Source organism: Chaetura pelagica, unplaced genomic scaffold (assembly GCF_000747805.2).
Source record: "Chaetura pelagica isolate M959 unplaced genomic scaffold, ChaPel_1.0 scaffold408, whole genome shotgun sequence".
NCBI classification, from domain to species: Eukaryota; Metazoa; Chordata; class Aves; order Apodiformes; family Apodidae; genus Chaetura; species Chaetura pelagica.
The window spans coordinates 54680-74169 of NW_009954229.1; the positions used below are offsets into that span (position 1 = coordinate 54680).

The 19490-nt window shown below is 50.6% G+C and overlaps 2 protein-coding genes across 2 annotated transcripts; one reads left to right on the forward strand and one right to left on the reverse strand.

The window, feature by feature from the left end:
- The first annotated feature begins 90 nt into the window (after positions 1–90).
- On the forward strand, positions 91–1592 carry LOC104394032 (hydroxyacylglutathione hydrolase-like protein). Its single transcript, XM_010003571.1, has 6 exons — positions 91–141; positions 302–410; positions 552–655; positions 818–919; positions 1008–1087; positions 1427–1592. The coding sequence occupies exons 1-6, from the start codon at positions 91–93 to the stop codon at positions 1590–1592; spliced, it is 612 nt and encodes a 203-aa protein (XP_010001873.1).
- A 6015-nt stretch (positions 1593–7607) lies between these two features.
- Positions 7608–18666, reverse strand: NARFL (nuclear prelamin A recognition factor-like). Its single transcript, XM_010003546.1, has 11 exons — positions 18634–18666; positions 18342–18437; positions 16826–16969; positions 16152–16284; positions 15657–15791; positions 15227–15345; positions 13609–13738; positions 13299–13371; positions 9739–9876; positions 8584–8741; positions 7608–7840 (listed from the first exon to the last, which is right to left on the reverse strand). The coding sequence occupies exons 1-11, from the start codon at positions 18664–18666 to the stop codon at positions 7608–7610; spliced, it is 1392 nt and encodes a 463-aa protein (XP_010001848.1).
- Between the last annotated feature and the right edge of the window lie 824 nt (positions 18667–19490).

A 19490-nucleotide genomic window follows, 5' to 3' on the forward strand; every position in this document is an offset into this window, starting at 1 on the left:
GGCGGCGGGTGTGGCACCGTGGTTTGGGGGCGGGTGGGTGGGAGTGCTGGGTTGCAGGAGGGACCCCACCCTGTCCCCAGCCCTTTTGGGATGGCACTGAGGGATGCAGTGCTCTCCCGGGGGTACCTGCCATCAGAGCGGGTACCTGCAGTCCGGGATTTGCCCAAACCGCTGCCACCCGGCACGTCTGTGCCCCCCCGGACAGGTGACAGGGGCTTGGGGAGGGAGGTCTGGGGGGGTCTGGCTGCCCATCAGGATCAGGGTGATCCCAACAGGGTCCTGACTCTCTCTCTCCCCACAGTTTGGGGCCATCCGGGTGAGGTGCCTCTTCACCCCCTGCCACACCTCGGGCCACATGTGCTACTTCATGTGGGAGGACGGCTCCCCGGACGCTCCTGCTCTCTTCTCAGGTACCCCAGCCTGCTGCTCTGCACCCCATGGGCTGCTTGGTGCTCACTGGGCCCATCCCGTGCCTGGGGGCTCCCACCACATGCCCCCTCCCCAGGAGCGGGGACAGGGTCCCCTCTGTGCCCAGACCCCTTTCCCTGCAGGTGATACCCTGTTCGTGGGAGGCTGCGGGAAGTTCTTTGAGGGGACAGCAGAGCAGATGTACACCAACCTCACCCAGATCCTGGGGGCTTTGCCCATGGAGACGGTGAGTGCCCAGCATCTCAGCCCCAGCCTGGGGAGGGACCCCAGAATTGGGGAGGGGGGGCTCGAGGCTGGCAGTGCTCAGGAGGCAGTGCCCATCCCTGGGGCTGCAGTGGGAGCAGGATGGGTGGGAGCTGACAGCAGGTGCTTCCTGCTGGCTCTGCAGAAGGTGTTCTGTGGCCACGAGTGCACCGTCCGGAACCTCAAGTTTGCCTTGAAAGTGGAACCGGAGAATGAAATGGTGAAGAACAAACTCGCCTGGGCCAAAGTAAGTGGCTGTGCCCCTGCCAGGGGTGGGGGCAGAGGGGCTGTTGGGTGCCAGCAGGGTGTTGGATATCTCTCTGGTTCCTCGGCAGCAGCGGGATGACGAGGACTTGCCCACGGTGCCCTCCACGCTGCGGGAGGAGTTCCTCTACAACCCCTTCCTGCGGGTCACGTAAGCAGCACCCGTGCCTGGGGGGTGCACAGGGCCAACCCCAGACTGAGCCGTGGGGGGCAGGTCCCCAAATTCTGCTCCCCTTTTCCCTCCGTGCCACCCCTTCTCCCAGTGACTTTGCTAGTTGGTGGGAAATTCAAGCCTGAGGGAGAAGGGTTGCCCAGACTTCGGGTCCTGCAGTGCCCAGAACAGGGGTACTCACAGACGAGCCCCATGTGCCCCCTGCGGCCACCTGGGATGAGGACGTGACTCTCCCATTGCACCAGCCGTGCTGGGGTCCCGGCGGGGGGAGAGGGGAGTCCCTCCCCTGTGATGCCAGCAGAGCTGGTCTCCTTGCAGGGAGGAGCCCGTGCAGAAGTTCACGGGCAAGACGGACCCGGTGGAGGTGCTGAGGACCCTCCGCACCGAGAAGGACAACTTCAAGAAGCCCAAGGAGCGGCCCCATCCCCAGGCCGTGCTCGCCTTCGACTGGGGACTTTTCAGCCCCTTCCTCGAGAAGCAGTGAGGGGCTGTGCTGGGGGTCCCGGGGGTCCCCATCGCTGCTCCCCCGGGGCCGTGTCTGTCCCGCTCCCAGTTACTCCCGTAAGACTTGGCAGCTGGGAAGTGGTTTCTGTCTCTCACCTGCTGATTTTGAGGCTCTGCTTTGTTCCCTCCAGCCCTGCTCGAGTCCTGTGGGAGAAGGGAGCCTGTGGGTGCCCCAAGGTAGCTCAGCCAGCAGGGACCCCCCTGGTCAGGAGATGGTTTGGAGGAGAGGACACCCACTCTGGCAATGTTTGGGAGCTGCTGCTTGTCCTGCAGTCCTTTGTCTGCTGGAGCTACGGGGGTGTATGGAAAAGGTGGGGACCCTCGGGGGACCTTGGTGCTGTGCCCCAGGGACCTGCCCAGCACCCACGGGCTGTCCTGCCCCGTCCTGCCCTTCCCGGGGCTCAGCTGGAGCAGCTCCAGAGCCACCAATCTGCTGCTTGGCCGGGCTGGAGGCAAATCCCTCCTGTCCCTGCTCTCCTTCCGCTGTCCACGAGTTTCCCAGGCAGGGAACTGCCCAGCTCCACAGGGGATCACCAGGAAGCCGGGAAGGGCTCTGATCAGTTCAGCCTCCAGCCCTGGGCTAACACAAACCCTTCTTGCAGAGGCGTTTGGTGAGGCTTTTCCACCCCCCCCTTTTCTCCCCTCTTTTTATGGTAGGCCTAGACAGAAACATTGCCTGGGGAGTTGTAACAGTCACTGATTTAGGGGAGCCCCAAACCACTCAAACCGTGCAGATCCCCCTTCAGGTGGAGCTCAGCCCTGGAGGAAAGTCTGCTCTGACCCACTGGCTTTGTAAAATACTTTGCAAGGTGTGACACTTTCTAAAGCAGCCAACAGCAACGTGCTGCTGCAGGTCCCTGCTGCTGCTTTTTTCTCCCCCAGGATACAAAAACTGGAAAACATTTGGCTGAAACTTGTATTTCTGCTGCCTGTAGAGCAAGAGCTGGGGAGGAGCTGGCTCTCCTCAGCCTCTGCAGCCTTCACTTGGTGCCAAATCCAGACTGCATTTTATGTTTTTTTTAAGTGAGTAACGTGTACAGCTTTTATTTGCAGGTGCTGGGGAGGTGCATCCCAATCCATCCAAGTTTTATTTTTGTGGGAAGAAAACCCCAGGGCTCGATGGTATCCCTGGGAATAGCTGTGCCAATCCCTCTGGAAGGCCCAGGCTGGGGCAGGTGTTCCCTGTGGGACAGTGTCCAGGTCCCTCTTCACCTCTGTGTGCAGAGTGTGTGTCACTGTCCTGGTGTCACTGAGTTTACACCCAGCCCGTGTAGTTCAAGCCAAACCAGAGGAGCAGGAGCTGCTCCTGAAATCCTTCACCATGTCCTGACATTTTAAAATGTTGATTGTAAGTTTTGTGGCTCCTAAACACTGGAATTGAGTTGACTTCAGGATCTTTTACGTGTGGACTGTGAACTGCCTCCCTTCCCACTGAATCCTGGCTTGTGGCCACTTCTTCCCTTGCTAGAAACTAGACTGTTTTCTTTTTTTCCTTTCATTAAATTAGAGTGTTAAGAGTTTACTCTTTGCTAGAGGGGAAGAATTAACCCTGTTGCACAAACTGCCTGGGTACGTTTGCCTCAGAGGTTCCCGGTTTGCTGCAGTGGCAGCTGGTGAATGTTACTGGGGGTTTCCTCTAGAAGGGAGCAGAGATGTGTGTTTGGGGAGGGTTCCTGCTCACACAGACAGCAGCAGCTTTGAGCCTGCAGCTCAAAGGCTGGAGAAGTTCAAGCTGTTCTTGGTACCAAGAACAGACACCCCAGGGTGTCTGCAGGACCCAAGGTCTCGGTACGTTCAGTCTTTGATGGCTTCAGCAGCACGTGTTGGTCTCCTGGTCACTGGAGAAGAAACAAAATGCCACCTCCCCACCCCTCCATTGTTTAATTTACTGCTAATTTAGCTTTATTTATTTGTGCACTTCTGGCCTGCTGTGCATGTTCTCAACAGAACCAGGATGTTTCTTCTGCACTGATGGACAGTCCGTGGTCTCAGCGCAGCAGCGTGTTGGACCCGCTGCTCCAGCAGGGGGTGCCGGCGGGGGGGGTGCCAAATCCAGACTGCATTTTATGTTTTTTTTAAGTGAGTAACGTGTACAGCTTTTATTTGCAGGTGCTGGGGAGGTGCATCCCAATCCATCCAAGTTTTATTTTTGTGGGAAGAAAACCCCAGGGCTCGATGGTATCCCTGGGAATAGCTGTGCCAATCCCTCTGGAAGGCCCAGGCTGGGGCAGGTGTTCCCTGTGGGACAGTGTCCAGGTCCCTCTTCACCTCTGTGTGCAGAGTGTGTGTCACTGTCCTGGTGTCACTGAGTTTACACCCAGCCCGTGTAGTTCAAGCCAAACCAGAGGAGCAGGAGCTGCTCCTGAAATCCTTCACCATGTCCTGACATTTTAAAATGTTGATTGTAAGTTTTGTGGCTCCTAAACACTGGAATTGAGTTGACTTCAGGATCTTTTACGTGTGGACTGTGAACTGCCTCCCTTCCCACTGAATCCTGGCTTGTGGCCACTTCTTCCCTTGCTAGAAACTAGACTGTTTTCTTTTTTTCCTTTCATTAAATTAGAGTGTTAAGAGTTTACTCTTTGCTAGAGGGGAAGAATTAACCCTGTTGCACAAACTGCCTGGGTACGTTTGCCTCAGAGGTTCCCGGTTTGCTGCAGTGGCAGCTGGTGAATGTTACTGGGGGTTTCCTCTAGAAGGGAGCAGAGATGTGTGTTTGGGGAGGGTTCCTGCTCACACAGACAGCAGCAGCTTTGAGCCTGCAGCTCAAAGGCTGGAGAAGTTCAAGCTGTTCTTGGTACCAAGAACAGACACCCCAGGGTGTCTGCAGGACCCGAGGTCTCGGTACGTTCAGTCTTTGATGGCTTCAGCAGCACGTGTTGGTCTCCTGGTCACTGGAGAAGAAACAAAATGCCACCTCCCCACCCCTCCATTGTTTAATTTACTGCTAATTTAGCTTTATTTATTTGTGCACTTCTGGCCTGCTGTGCATGTTCTCAACAGAACCAGGATGTTTCTTCTGCACTGATGGACAGTCCGTGGTCTCAGCGCAGCAGCGTGTTGGACCCGCTGCTCCAGCAGGGGCTGCTGCTGGGGATGAACATCTGAAGGACAGTGGGGCATCCCGGGCTCCATCTGTGCCTGGAAAAAGGCACTTGCTGAAACCACCACTGGCTTGTGAAATGAACTGGTGGGGAGGGGGAACCCGCAGGAGATTCTTGCCTTATGAACACTGTGAACTCACTAATTGATCAGCAACACCCGAAAAGTGTAAAGCTTTTAATTAAAAACATAAAAAGTCTTTGACACTGATGGCTTGTTTTTAATGATGGTGGCTCTGGGAAGGACACGGGCACGTCCTGCCACAGGAGCTGTTACAGGAGGTGGGGCAGCCTGGAGCTGGAGGCTGCAGTGCCTGAGGAGGGTCTGTGGGGAGGGCTGGGCAGGGGTCAATGGGGCCCGAGGGAGTAACCAGCTCCATCTGAGTGTACTCTGAGGAACCAAGCAAAGTGGCAGCTTTGTTTTCAGTTCCTGTCCACTTTTTCCTCCCTGCACTTCCTTCTCACATAGCAGGAACTGCAAAAGGAGAATACTGAAGTGATTCAATGATGAGTCTCAAGTTGGTCTTCAGTTGCAGCACAGCACCCCAAGGAGAGTCCACGTCTGCCCGTGTCCCTTCCCCTCAGGGTCAGGCAGAAGAAGTGACTCAGATGAAAGGGACCAAACCAGAGTTATCCATTCAGTTGTTCTTCTCTGAATAGTTCTGCAAATCCCTGTGTGCAGGAGCAGTGAGCATGGCAGGCACGTGTCCTCTCCAAGGCCAGAGCTGTTCCACCTCCATCTGTCTTCTGGCATCAGGACACGCTGTGTTAAACCAGGGGTGTTTTCACTGCCCTTCTGGCTTCTTCTGGTAAACTATTTGTTGTAATGATTACACCTCACAGCCACCTGCTGTTAACTTGTGAAAAGGAACACCTCAGAGACAGCCAGGACTTGGTCCTTCACTGGAAGGAAAGCTGGCAAGAAATTCTTACTGTAAAGAATTGTCTTCTCTGAATTGAAGGATTATTGCCCACTAGTAACTGGCTGCTGAGGATGGGGTAGATGTGATAATTCTGTGACTCTCTACTGGGTATTTGGGGAGAGAAAAAGAGCTGTAATTGCCCCCAGTTATAGACTGTTGTAATTAAAAGAAAAAAAAAATCACTCTGACTTTTTCTTCTCCAGCCTTCATGCAAGTCCATTTCAGCAAGCAATAAACCAGCCCTACAGATGATGCTCCTCACGTGGCACTGGCTGCCCCTCTGACAGAGCAGGGACACTCAGCTGCACCTCAAGGACAGCCTGTCAGGGCCAGGAAAATGGAAAAACAGAACCCAGGGTCCACAAGGCTTGGTGCTGTGAAAATACAGCAAGGCCTGGATGAGGAACACTGACGTAGCATGAAGGGTCCTGCAGGTCACCTCCTCAGCACCTTCACCACCTGCTCTGGTAGGAACAGGGTTGCAAAGGGAGAGCAGTTTTAGTCCTCACAGCCTGTGCAGAGGCTTGGATCTGCCACAGGAGCTGTTACAGGAGGTGGGGCAGCCTGGAGCTGGAGGCTGCAGTGCCTGAGGAGGGTCTGTGGGGAGGGCTGGGCAGGGGTCAATGGGGCCCGAGGGAGTAACCAGCTCCATCTGAGTGTACTCTGAGGAACCAAGCAAAGTGGCAGCTTTGTTTTCAGTTCCTGTCCACTTTTTCCTCCCTGCACTTCCTTCTCACATAGCAGGAACTGCAAAAGGAGAATACTGAAGTGATTCAATGATGAGTCTCAAGTTGGTCTTCAGTTGCAGCACAGCACCCCAAGGAGAGTCCACGTCTGCCCGTGTCCCTTCCCCTCAGGGTCAGGCAGAAGAAGTGACTCAGATGAAAGGGACCAAACCAGAGTTATCCATTCAGTTGTTCTTCTCTGAATAGTTCTGCAAATCCCTGTGTGCAGGAGCAGTGAGCATGGCAGGCACGTGTCCTCTCCAAGGCCAGAGCTGTTCCACTTCCATCTGTCTTCTGGCATCAGGACACGCTGTGTTAAACCAGGGGTGTTTTCACTGCCCTTCTGGCTTCTTCTGGTAAACTATTTGTTGTAATGATTACACCTCACAGCCACCTGCTGTTAACTTGTGAAAAGGAACACCTCAGAGACAGCCAGGACTTGGTCCTTCACTGGAAGGAAAGCTGGCAAGAAATTCTTACTGTAAAGAATTGTCTTCTCTGAATTGAAGGATTATTGCCCACTAGTAACTGGCTGCTGAGGATGGGGTAGATGTGATAATTCTGTGACTCTCTACTGGGTATTTGGGGAGAGAAAAAGAGCTGTAATTGCCCCCAGTTATAGACTGTTGTAATTAAAAGAAAAAAAAAATCACTCTGACTTTTTCTTCTCCAGCCTTCATGCAAGTCCATTTCAGCAGGCAATAAACCAGCCCTACAGATGATGCTCCTCACGTGGCACTGGCTGCCCCTCTGACAGAGCAGGGACACTCAGCTGCACCTCAAGGACAGCCTGTCAGGGCCAGGAAAATGGAAAAACAGAACCCAGGGTCCACAAGGCTTGGTGCTGTGAAAATACAGCAAGGCCTGGATGAGGAACACTGACGTAGCATGAAGGGTCCTGCAGGTCACCTCCTCAGCACCTTCACCACCTGCTCTGGTAGGAACAGGGTTGCAAAGGGAGAGCAGTTTTAGTCCTCACAGCCTGTGCAGAGGCTTGGATGTATCACTGCTGCTTTTGATGTGTGTTTGAAGTCAGCATTTTGTTTTTATTTACAGCACTTCAATAACTATAAAGCTGCAGGAACTGACAGTGCCTGCCTGTAAGCACCTTCTCATCCCTAACCAGTCCCAAACTGCAAACTCCCCACGATGGCACAGGAGCTTGAGCTGCCTCTGGAGAGTCTGACCCACGACTGAGTTACAAAGGCACTGAGTACCTGTGTCAGGGCTTCCCAGCATCAAGTCTTCACCACTTGATGTTAAACCCAGTGCTTGTCTTCTCCACAGCGTGGTACTGGGTGTGCAGAGCCCCTGCAGCCCCCTCTGGGCCCCCCAGCCACTGCTGGTACAGCTCCCTGACAGCCTGGCTGTCCTCTGGAGCTGCAGGCTGCACAGACTCATACAGCCTCTCCACCTGTTGCAGCTGGTCCTTGCTGGCTTCACCCTCTGCTTTGATCTGCCCTCCTCCATTTAGGCAGCCTGGGTGCAACAGGGAGAAAAAACACTGGGTTTAGAAAGTGCTTCAGCTTTAACAGGGAAAAAAAAAACAACCAACTACAGCCAATTTGCTCTGCACCTGCAACCAGTTACAGCAAGGCAGGCACCAGTGTAACTGTGGTTTACTCCCCAGTTATCTCACCCCAGCAGCCCTGGGGGGGAGATGTCTGTGAGCAGGCTGCTGAGGCAGGCTGGGACCTGCCAGCAGACAGAAGCACAGAGCAGGGAGCTCTGGCTCTTATCTTGTGCCTCCAGAACATCCAGGTGGGAAGAGCCTTGGAGTCTCAGCTGAAGGTAAGATAAACACCCTGGGATGTGTTCTGGGTTTGCTGTTGGGGCACTGTGAGTTGAGCTGTGTGTGTGCTCGTGTCCTGGTGCTGAGCAGCCTCCTGGGGAAGGGGGCAGCTCTCCCCAGGGCCAAGAGCAGCAGCTCAGTGTCCTTCCAGGAACCTCTGCTCCCTGTGAGCATGTCCAAAGAGAACCAGGAAGGAGAAAAAGGAGGGCTTGCACAAAGTGGAAAAGGGAATAAAATAGGTAGAAAGAGACTTTCTTCACCAGCTGTAGCAAACATCCTTTAAAAGCATAATAGTAAATTCTGTGTAACTTTAGAGGAAGGATCTCTTCATGTGCCAAAGAGCTCAGAAAACCAGGGGGTCCTTTGTAGCAATGAAGTAATGTAGCCATTATGTGACCAATGTAGCAATGAGGTCCCTGAGCAGCCTCACCTGAGGGGCAGGCCATGACCTCCACGTAGTGATAGGGGCACTTCCCTCGCTTCAGCTTCTGCACCAGGTTCTGGATGTTCCGGAACCCGTAAGCCAAAGCAAACTGGAGCAGGACCACTCCATCCCTCTCCAGTGTCACCTCCTGGAAGTCCTTGTTTCTGAGGAACAAGAGCAGAGAAAATGCCTTACCCAAATTAACTTCTATTTTAAACTTCAAAGAGCCCTGTGCTAGAACAAACTCTGAAATGTTCAGGAGAGCTGTCCTAGTTCTTTGCCACTCAGACCAAACAGATGAAGGAACCAGTTCACAATCTTTTTCCAGTCCTGCCACTCAAACCCACTTTGCTGAGGAACACCTGTGTTGAATAAATCCTTAAAAGCTCAGCAAAGGGAGTCTAAACAAAAGCTTCATTGTGACAAGAGCTTTCTGAGTTGGCTGCAGCCAACTTGTACATTAGTGAGGCCACTGAGACCTTCACATTGTAGTGGGTCATAAAAACAGGGAGCAACCATCAGGGAAGGCTTCCAGACCCCTCAAGTTAGTGGAAATACCTGTTCCTGGTAAAACAATAATTTGATTTATATCAAGTGTTTCATACTGAGACTCTGGGGGATTGTTCTGAGAATCCTAAACAGAAATGTTGGTATTTAGGGACAGAATTAATTACAAATAATATCCTAAGTGGGAAGAAGCTCAGCTGAGTGGGCCCCTCTGCCCAAACTCAGTGACTTGCTTTTTCTGTCTTGCCAGTTAAAACAGGGCCCTAAAGTCCTGAGACAAGATTTTTCTCTCCTGTGATAGCCAGATTAGTAACACATCTGCTCCACTGGTGTGGCTGCAGGTGAGGAAGCCCAGCTCCATGTGAGCTCTTTCTTCCACATTACCCTAAAAACTGTCTGCAACTTGATACTGGGAAAATCTATCAGGTCAGGACAGTGTGTGGGTGGTGCAGGGCCTGGAGGTCTCCAAGGGAAAGGCTGCCCTGAGCTCTGGCTGATTTACTGCTCAGCAGCTGTGGGAGTGAGAAGCCAATTCCCATGGCTTGAAGTAAAATGTTTAACATTGCAAAGACAGTTTCAGCCCATCAGGAAGATAACAGCAGGGATGGAACTGCAAGAAAAACAGTGCTTTCTGTAGGACTTGAGACTTCTTACTTTAAAGGTTTGTACTGAATTGTATCCACATGAATTCCAAAGAGCTCCTTGGCTGCATGCTTGTAGATGTGTTCCAGATAGCCCCCAGACCCACCTCCTGAGTGGCTGGTGAGCTGCTCTCCTGCAGCACTGCTAAACCTGGCAGGGAAGAAAGCAGCAGTTTTAGGGGGATATTGGGTAAAACACAACAGCCAGCACTAATGCAAAGGTCCAGGGGACTCAAAAGAGAAGCCACAGGTTCCTTGGAGCTCCTGGCTTTTTCCCTTCCTCCTGGGAGCCAACTGTTTGTAGCTGCAGGGCCCTTCAGATTTAAGCCTGTGCTGCTCAGTGTCCTCTGGGGCAAGCTCAGGAGCAACACTGGCACGTGTCACTGCAAGGCCTGACCTGTGCACTGCCAACTCTGTGAGTCAAAAACACGTTTGGAAATGCTTGAATTTCCAGGGTGACAACCTGATGTGTGTGTGTTGTTGGTTTTCTGTTCAACATCTCTGCAAAAACATCCTGGGTTCCACCTAGAGGTGGGAGGAGGGAAATGAGGCAGTGGTGCGGCTCTGTGCAACCCTGAAGAGTCTTCATCTCTTGGAAAATACAACCTAGCCTAGGTCTTGGCTCTGTCAAGAGACATCCCATCAGTGCTGAAACTTCTCTGCAACATCATCAAAAGCAGAGTTGACTCTTGAAAGCACTAGTTCTGTGTCAGGATGCATATTCTGCAACCAGCTGCTTTAGTTGTGGCTGCTGGGCTGTGAGAAGACTTCTGGGAGGTACCAGAGCTGTGAGCACAAGCACAGGGAGGTGAAATCCCTGGTGCTGTGGTTTCACATCTTCAAAGTTCTGTCACCAAGGGGAACCCACCTACTGATGCAAAGATGTTTGTTCCACACAAGTCTGTCCTCAATGGGGGCACAGTTCAGGTTCAAGGCACTTCTGGTGTTGAACACCTAGGTTAACATCAGCTCTGTAACTGTAGCTCTGCACAAGTCATTCTGCCTCACTGACATCCCAAAACACACCAGCTATCCAGAGGTCAAGAGAATGTTTCTTGAGAATAGCTCACCAGATGGAAGCCACAACAATGGCTTTTGTTATGAGGGAAGAACAAGATGAGGGATCTGCTCCTAAGCACCCCCAGGCAGTGGCACTTGTGTTCCCCTCCCAACAGCTGCAGGGGGGGAAAACACTTGAATCCAGGCCAACCAGTCCAAAGTCAAACCAAAGATGTTGCCTCTTGCAGATAAAATCTTGGCTTTGGAAGAGCTGCAGAAGGCAACACTTCAGCCCCCAATCACCCTCAGAAACTATTTTTAATTTGATCTTGTTTACAGGAACTGAGCTTCATTAACAGCATGTTTCAGTGTGTCTGGCCTCACGTACTGCTGCTCTCTTCAGCTGAGGCTGCCAGGAAGCTCCAGAGCTGGCCTGGAGCTGAGGGTTGCACCAGCAATGGTCTGGGGATTTCTGGCACTTGATCTCACTCTTGCTGCCAAATATAATAACCTCTTAATGGGCTTTTCCACGTGCTGGAGGATGAAGCAGAACAACAGCCATTGGATTGCTGACAGGAATGCTCCAAGTTGTGAGGGATACGTGCTGTTTGTAACCAGCCCATTCACTGAGTGTTACAGCCAGCAAAAGGTTACAGAGGCACTTTATCACCCCCAGCAGGAGGCCTGGTGCTCAGAATGTCCTCCCAGCAAGTAGGCCAGAGATCTTTATCAATTAATTAGACATTTGGTTCTATGATATAACTGACACTTCCATAAAGTCATTTCCTAAGGGAACCCAAACACTTTGGGATCTCTTTTTCTTTTCCATTCTCTATTAGTGGTGTAACAACAAAGCAGGTAGAACAGAAGGACTTGTTTGCATGGGCAACTTCTGAAGTTGTACTTTTGGATTTCAGTCATGCAGACATTTATTATAGCTGAGGATACTGTTCTTTTTAGATGTGAAAGCCACCTGTGCATATGCTGTGCCAGGAAGAAAGATACTTAATCCTGGGAAAAGAGTGCATGAATATACCTGTACTAGTAAATGTGTGATGTGAAACCTCCACCTGCTGATGCCCTGCAGTGTAGCAGAAGGGAGGCTCTGGGCATGCACACTATTTTAAATACCTTCTTTAAATTCATTATCTGTTGCATGAAGGGGACTGGGCAGCAGCAGACTCTGCCTCACACTCCCTTTCTTTTCAGAAGCACAGGAGTGACCAGTGTTTGTAACAATTAGAACTAACCTAGGAAACAGGCTGCATGGAAGGACACTTCCCTTCACAGCTCTGCCAACATCCACGTGCTGATCAGAACTCTTGGGCAAAGGCTGCCAATGGCCTTGGCTGGTCTAGAAAGACTTGGAGCCTACTTAGAAATAAACTAGATTTCAAAACGAGTGTCACAGTTGGAAACTGACTAGTAGGACAAGGGGAAATGGATTAGAGCTTGAAGAGGGGAGATTTAGACTAGACATTAGGAGGAAACTCTTCACTGTGAGGGTGCTGAGACACTGGGCCAGGTTGCCCAGGGCAGCTCTGGCTGCCCCATCCCTGGCAGTGTTGAAGGGCAGGTTGGATGGGGCCTGGAGCAGCCTGGGCTGGTGGGAGGTGTCCCTGCCCATGCAGGGGGTTGGGTCTAGATGATCTTTAAGGTCCCTTTCCAACCCAAACCATTTTGATTATGAGAATCAGGTGCTAGAAGCTCATATTTGAGACATCCAAATTTCTCCTAAAAACTTAAGGAGTCTGAGCAGTACATTTTTGAACTACAAACTTAACCTTTCTTTTCAACTGGAGAAGGCTTTGGTTCAGGGTGGAGCCACCACTGCCTGTCAACATGGAGTCTAGTGTGATGTGTTTCTGTAGGCACTTGGATCTCTGTGCAGTTCTCACTTCCCCAGATGTTATTTTTCAACTGAAGGAACCAAAGTCTCATCTGGTTTGCACATGTTTTTAGATCTCATTTTTTTTACAAATAAAGACTCCTAGAGATTAGCTCAGTGACCCAACTATTTCTTATTTGTGCTTTAATTCTGGAATCCTTACAGTAGCTCTGGTAACTAGGAACAGATCCAGGCACACTGAGCTCAGAGCAGAACAGCCTCTCTTGTAGCAAACTCTTCTGTCACTGGTTTAGATTCTCTCATTTTTCAAAGTCTGTAGTTAGATTTTTGTGGGATCCCACCAGCCTTCCTGTGAGGGACTGAGGTAAATGGCTGCCATGCAATTTGTACTTCTCTGCATGACTGTTTTGCCATTGTGCTCTTTCTGAGCTAATTCCAGCAATCCTGCTGACTTACAGGGAGAGCTGCTAATCCCTGCACTACTGACATCCAGACCTAATAGTTACAGGTTCTCCACAAGTGGAGATGCAGCATATTCTGGAGATTTAAGTATTTTTGGTACAATTGTACTGATTCCAAACCAGTGACAGAAGGAAACAAGAGAAATGCCAAGACATGCAGCCCTGAGGAGAAGAGGAGAGGAAAGGCAAGTTCTGTGGAAGGGCCCTGTAAATACTGGATGAAGAAGAAAATACCTGAGGATGTAAATGGAATTTTGTTCTTACATGGAATCCAAAGGAGCAGGATCTACATCTGACAGGGATACTCCTTCTTGTTCCAACAGCTTTAGCACTTCTCCTAAAACAGAACCAGAGACATAAGAAGTTCTTATTTTGGAGAGAAAGGAAAACAAACCCACAGACCAGAACAGAAAACTGCATCTGCAGTTTTTACCATAATTGGCAGGACTGAAGTGTGATTGTACAGCAACACCCACCCACTCCAGCCTCTACCAAAGACCAAGGGTAATTAAAAGGAGCAAACACCTTGCTGAGGCTGACAGTAATCAGCTGGACTAGCTCTGGTTCTGCTCACCTGTGGTGATCACACAGTCCACCTCCCTGGTCTGGTACTCCTGGTTGAAAAAGTCTGGCCTTGAAGCCTCCAGCTTCTTGTCATAACAGGGCATGACTGTGACATGGTAAATCTGGTCAGGTGAGAAGTGCTGGAAGGAAAACAAAGCTCTGCAGTTGGATTGGTCACCAGCAAACCTAGCCTGAGGGAGGGATCTTCCAGCTCAAAGTGAGAATGATGGACCTAATGCCCCCATGCCTCTGGAAATGCTCTCCACAGTCACTGAACATTTAGTTGTGTATATATAGGATCACAGAATGGTGAAGGTTGGCAGGGACCTTAAGGATCATCAGGTTCCAACCTCCCTGCCATGAGCTGGGACACCTCCCACCAGACCAGGCTGCACAAGCCTCATCCAACTTGGCCCTGAACACCTACAGGGATGGAGCAGCCACAACCTCCCTGGGCAACCTGTTCCAGCACCTTCCTGCCCTCATGGTGAAGAATTTCTTCCTGACGTCCAACCTATATCTCCCCTCTTTCAGTTGAAAACCATCACCCCTTGTCCTCTCACTTCCTTCTCTGGTGACAAGTCCCTCTCCAGCTTTCCTGTAGCCAGTTCAGGTATTGGAAGGTGCTATAAGGTCTCCCTGGAGCCTTCTCTTCTCCAGGCTGAATATAAATACACACATACACCTGTATTTATACACTATTTCTGCCAGGGAACCCAATGCCAGTTTGTAGCCAGTATCAGCAGGTTGGTCTCTCACAGGTCTTTCCCCCCTCCTTTTGCTCATGCAGATGATCCAGACAAAGTCAGTGAAGTGAATTCTTAACTCTGCAGTTAGAGAGAGTGCTTCCTCCACACCACTGAAACCACTCTTGGCACAAGCAATTAAGAAATCATCTGGGAGACAAAAGCCTCATGGCCATCTGAGAAATAAGCACAGGCTGAGGAAACAAGTCATTGACTCAAGGCCTTTGCTTCAGTGTCTTGTGCCAAATACTCTGAGGAGCAGCCAGTTTCTGTACCAAGTATGCAGATGTAAGCATTGACTTCATGCAAGTGTTAAACCCCTGCTCATTAGTGGACAATAAATCACACAACCAGAAGTGGTGCTTAAGCTTACTGCACAAATCCAGGCTGTTGGTAGAATTCTAGGCTTTAAAAAACAAACTTATGTTTGGAAAGATTCCAGAGGTTAAAGACTGAGACCAGAACTAAGTCAAACTGGAAAGGAACATGAAGTTGGGAACAAGCAAGTAGATTTCAGACCAGACAGGATCTGCACGTATGCCCCAACTGAAGCTGTCTTAGGATAATTCCTTTTCAGTTACTAATCAGTGTTAAACAACATGAAAATGCCACACACAGACAAGATGAGAGCACAAGGACACTGGAAAATGTTTTTCCAGCCTTCCCAAATAACATGCAGAGGTTTTAAGTAGTGTTACTGTCCTAATTGGTCAGGTCTTGTTAGATAAACTAGATGTGAGCAAGATGCTGCCCTTGTTGGCTTCTGCCAGGTCATTTTTACCTTTGAAGGCTAAGATGCAACAGGCAGCAAACCAAGAAAGTATCAGCTTGAAGTGTTCAATTCTAGCAGTTTGCCATATAATATACACTGCAGCCCCTCACCTGCTGCTCTGCAAAATAGCCCTTGACCAAGGAGCCCATGACCTGCTGGGGAGACTTGGTGGTGCTGATGTACGGGATGATGAAACTGCCGTGGGTCTTCTCTGCGTAGCAGATCCAGCCTGGCAAGAGTGTCAGTAGCAAATTAAATTAAAAAGCCAGCAAGCTTCCCTTCACTCTGCTCACCCTCCCCCCAGGGTCAGTACCCTTTAACAACCATTTTCAGTCTCCCTTCATCACAGAAAGCAAAGGAAGAGTAACAGTTTAACACTGAGTTCTCTCTGTACTGTGAAGGAGTAATCCTCTAAGGAGGTTTTATCCCTCTAGGGAGATTGTATCCATTTCAACTTGCCTGATTAGCTTTCTGAATTTTTCTTCTTGTGTGCTACTAGTGTGCCATTAGGTTACTTCCCTACCTAACCTCATACTGTACCTGGGCAGGCAGAAGCCAGCATTGGCAAAGCCTTCTTGTCCTCAGCTTGCATTCGAAAGCGCTTTACGAACTCCCGCTGACTCTCCAACAGGCTGAAGTTCCTTGAGAAAGTTGTGTCCAAAACGTAGTGCACACCTGGGCAGGACAGCATCTGTGTTAACATCCACCAGAAAGATACAACAAACTACAACAAAAGCCTCCAGTCAAACTGGGTTCACCCTATTTGCAGGCATCAGCCTCTGCAGCTGCGGGTGACCTGCGGGGCAGCCCAGCGCGGTGAGGAGCAGAGCAGGCAGGAGCTCTGGCTGCAAACCTAACAACTCAGGCTCCTTCCTTCCCTCACTCCAAGTTTATTAGGTGACTGGAATTGCAGACAGTTTGCATTGTAGCTAATGCCAACCCTGAAACATGAGGAGGTTTAGCTACATCAGACTGGTGAGCCCCTAGCACCCAAGCCAGCCCCGCCAGGGGAGCAGGACACACCCCCGCACTTGCCTAAGCTCTTGAAGAACATGGTCAACTTCTTTGCTGTTTCCAGGACACCCATTTTATATCTTGCAGCCAGTGAAGCTCTGGATTGTGGTGAAACAGAAACCACCACCAATTTCTGTTCACTGGGAGAGGCAGCCTGTGAAAACAAACAAACCACTGTTCAGACAATAGGAACATGGCACAGGCAGAACTTCCAACACACGAGAACACCAGGAGGCATCTCCCAATCAAACCCTCAAGTCAGGAACGTAAAAAGGTCCTTTCCAATCCTATGATGACTTTTTAAAAACTCATTTAAAAACACAACAGTGCACTGAGACTGTCCTCAGATCCTTCAGAAACTGGAAGAGGGGACAGGTTAGATATCAGGAAGAAATTCTTTGCTGTGAGGGTGCTGAGACCCTGGCCCAGGTTGCCCAGGGAAGCTGTGGCTGCCCCATCCCTGGAAGTGCTGAAGGGCAGGTTGGATGGGGCTTGGAGCAGCCTGGGCTGGTGGGAGGTGTCCCTGCCCATGCAGGGGGTTGGAGCTAGAGGAGCTTTAAGGTCCCTTCCCACCCAAACCATTCTATGATCTCTCCAGCTAATTTTCATCTCTGCTGTTTCCACACATGCTCCTGCAGATCCATCACCCCAGCCTATGATCTCTCAGCTCTGCCTGGCCATGACCTGGCACCCACCTTGTTCAAAGCCAGCACTTTGCTGAGCTCTTCGTGGCTCTGCTGAGTGATCAAAACACTCTCAGCTGATGTGATGCAGCCACTGCAGGCTAAACAGTCGTTCAGGGTAATTTTTGCCTTCTCCAGCTTTTGTGCTCCTCCATCCTGGAAAAAAAGGGATCTCTGTCAGTTCTGATCACCCTGCAGAATTAGGCAGCAGTTTTCCAGCCTTTCCTGTATTTAGTAACAAAGATGTTGCCCTTTTTATGCTCTTGATTTATAACTTTTTAAAAGTATCTTTTCTCTTTAGTCAGCTGAGGAGCAGGACAAGGATCTTTGGGGGTTGCTGCTTTTCATGGGATTGTTTGGGAGAGAGATGCAAACAGGGTGAGGGACTGCAGGAAAGCTTCAGCAAGACTGAGAATGTCACTTTCATCACATACAGGACAGTTGCTCACACCACAATTATTTGTGCTCTCTGGTGGGCTGATACTGCTCCAGGACCAGGATTAGATATGGAATATCATGCTGGAGAAAGCAAGCCAGCTTTGTCACCCCTGTCAGATGACTGGGCAGTACTGGAGCTGCTTCTTCACAGGAACTTGAATTCTACTCCTAAACAGATTGTGTAACCAGACTAGCAGCTTGTTAACACTTTTAATTAATGCTGAGTGTTCTGCAATCCTTCTGTGTGCAAAACTTGCATGGCCCCTGGTGGGAGAACTGGGGGGCAGCAACTGAAAGGCAGCATGTGTCCCTGGATGGAAACACTGCTCATAATAGTTGACCTGGATGAGTCAGTTTCCCCATGGGACTCTGCTCCTAAACTTCACTTCTCACTAAAGCCAGAAACAGACCAAGCAATTAAAAACTATGACATTAAAATGTGAAGAGACCAGACCTCTTTGGAAGTGCTGCATCCCCCTTTTTAAAGTCAAGATCTGCTTAGAGTTAAGAGTAATGGTTTGTAGCTGAATCCCCAGCTTGGTTGACTAGTTCACACCTCTTCTGTGTGAACAGGACAAGGATTCTCCAAAACTCAGCACTAATTCTGTAAGCAAGAGGCTTATGAATTCTGCAGGCTACTTCACAAATCATTTAAAATATCATTTAAAAAATCAGGAGCAAAATTTAGATGGGAACCTCTCTGTGAGTGAGCACCCCCCTGCCTGGGAGAAGGCAGCAGGAAAAGCCTTTGTCTCAGATCATCTGGAAATTGCCAATATTTAAGCACTGATGGAAAAACAGACTTCTCAGCTCACCTGCTCTTGCACTGAACATCATCACTCAGCAGGGTCAGTGCTTCCAGGGCACAAAAGACTGACAAAATCTGGATCACTGCTCATAAAACTGGGCAATTAAAAAGTTGGACTTTGGAAATAAGATTAGTGAGAGTGCTGGCAGCAGTGGCAACACCTGCCTCACATCTTGGTCCTGCCTCAGGCACCAAGTAGCTGCAGCCTGGACAAGTTGTGCTTCATGACACCCTCGTGTCCTCTGGATATTTTAGACAATAATGAAGAAAAACCACACGTACCTGATTGATCTGGAAATAGGTTCCATCTGCTTCAATTCTGATCTTAGCTGCTGCTTTTCCAGGCTTTTTTTCCACTTTTACAGGTTTGAGACATTCCTGAAAGAGAAGCCAAGCCCGAGAGTGAGGAGATGAACAACCAAGTGTGGAGGAGGCAGATTTAACAGACACGGGGCAGCCTGAACCCAGACAGCAGTTGCAGAGGGGATGCTGCTTGCTGGCCCTTCAGCTGGGCTGGATCTACTTCCAGAGCCTGTAACCACCGAGGGAAAACGTCCAAGCAAAACCTGCTCACCCCTTTTTTACAGAAGGAACATTGTTCCAGCATCCCACCAAACAATGTTGCTGTCCTTCCTGAAGGACACCGCTGTGTTTTACGGAGCCTCGGGAGGAAGGGAGGCTTGTCTGGACGCTCCTCCTCTCCCAAAACCTTGGGGATGATCCCACAGAGGGCGGGAGGCGTGGCCAGCACAGCCCGCACGGCGCCGGTGCCACTCAAGTTTCATTTCAGGTCCAAAGGGCTCTGCCGAGCTCGGCGGGACAGATTCCAGCTCTCTGCATTGTTCTGCGAGGAAGTCTCAGGGGGGCTCTTTGCATTTTCTCCCATTATGATTGTTCAGGCACCTTGTGACTCCCTGTCCCCCTTGATCAGCTGGGGTTCTCCTCGCCTTTCACCACCCGCGCTGTGCCCCAGGCTCCAGCCCCCCGGTTAACCCAGCCCTGCTGCACTTTGCAGGGCTCAGACGCTGCGGGAGCCGCTGTGATTCCCCAGCGCTGCTCCCTGACTGCAGCCACGATCTCGGCTCCACACGGAGCAGCTGCACTGTTCAGACTTCACCAGGAATCCCTGCAGAGAGCCAAGGGGGCTCGCTGAGCCCCACGCCACTGAGCTCATGTCAGGATGGCTTTTCTGCTGAACTTGTCCACATCCAGGATCACTGTTCTGTACTTTGGCTGCTGCTTGAAGACTCGAAAAAGTTACAATCTTGACTCGTCTTTGCTGTTCCATCCCAATTCCTTTCCCCTCCCCTGCTGCAGGAGCACAGCTGTGTGCAAGGAAACTTGTTTAAGTTTTGGGGGGCGGGGGAGGATCTGGATCAACACCTGACGGGGAGGATCTGGATCAGCACCTGATGGGGAGGATCTGGATCA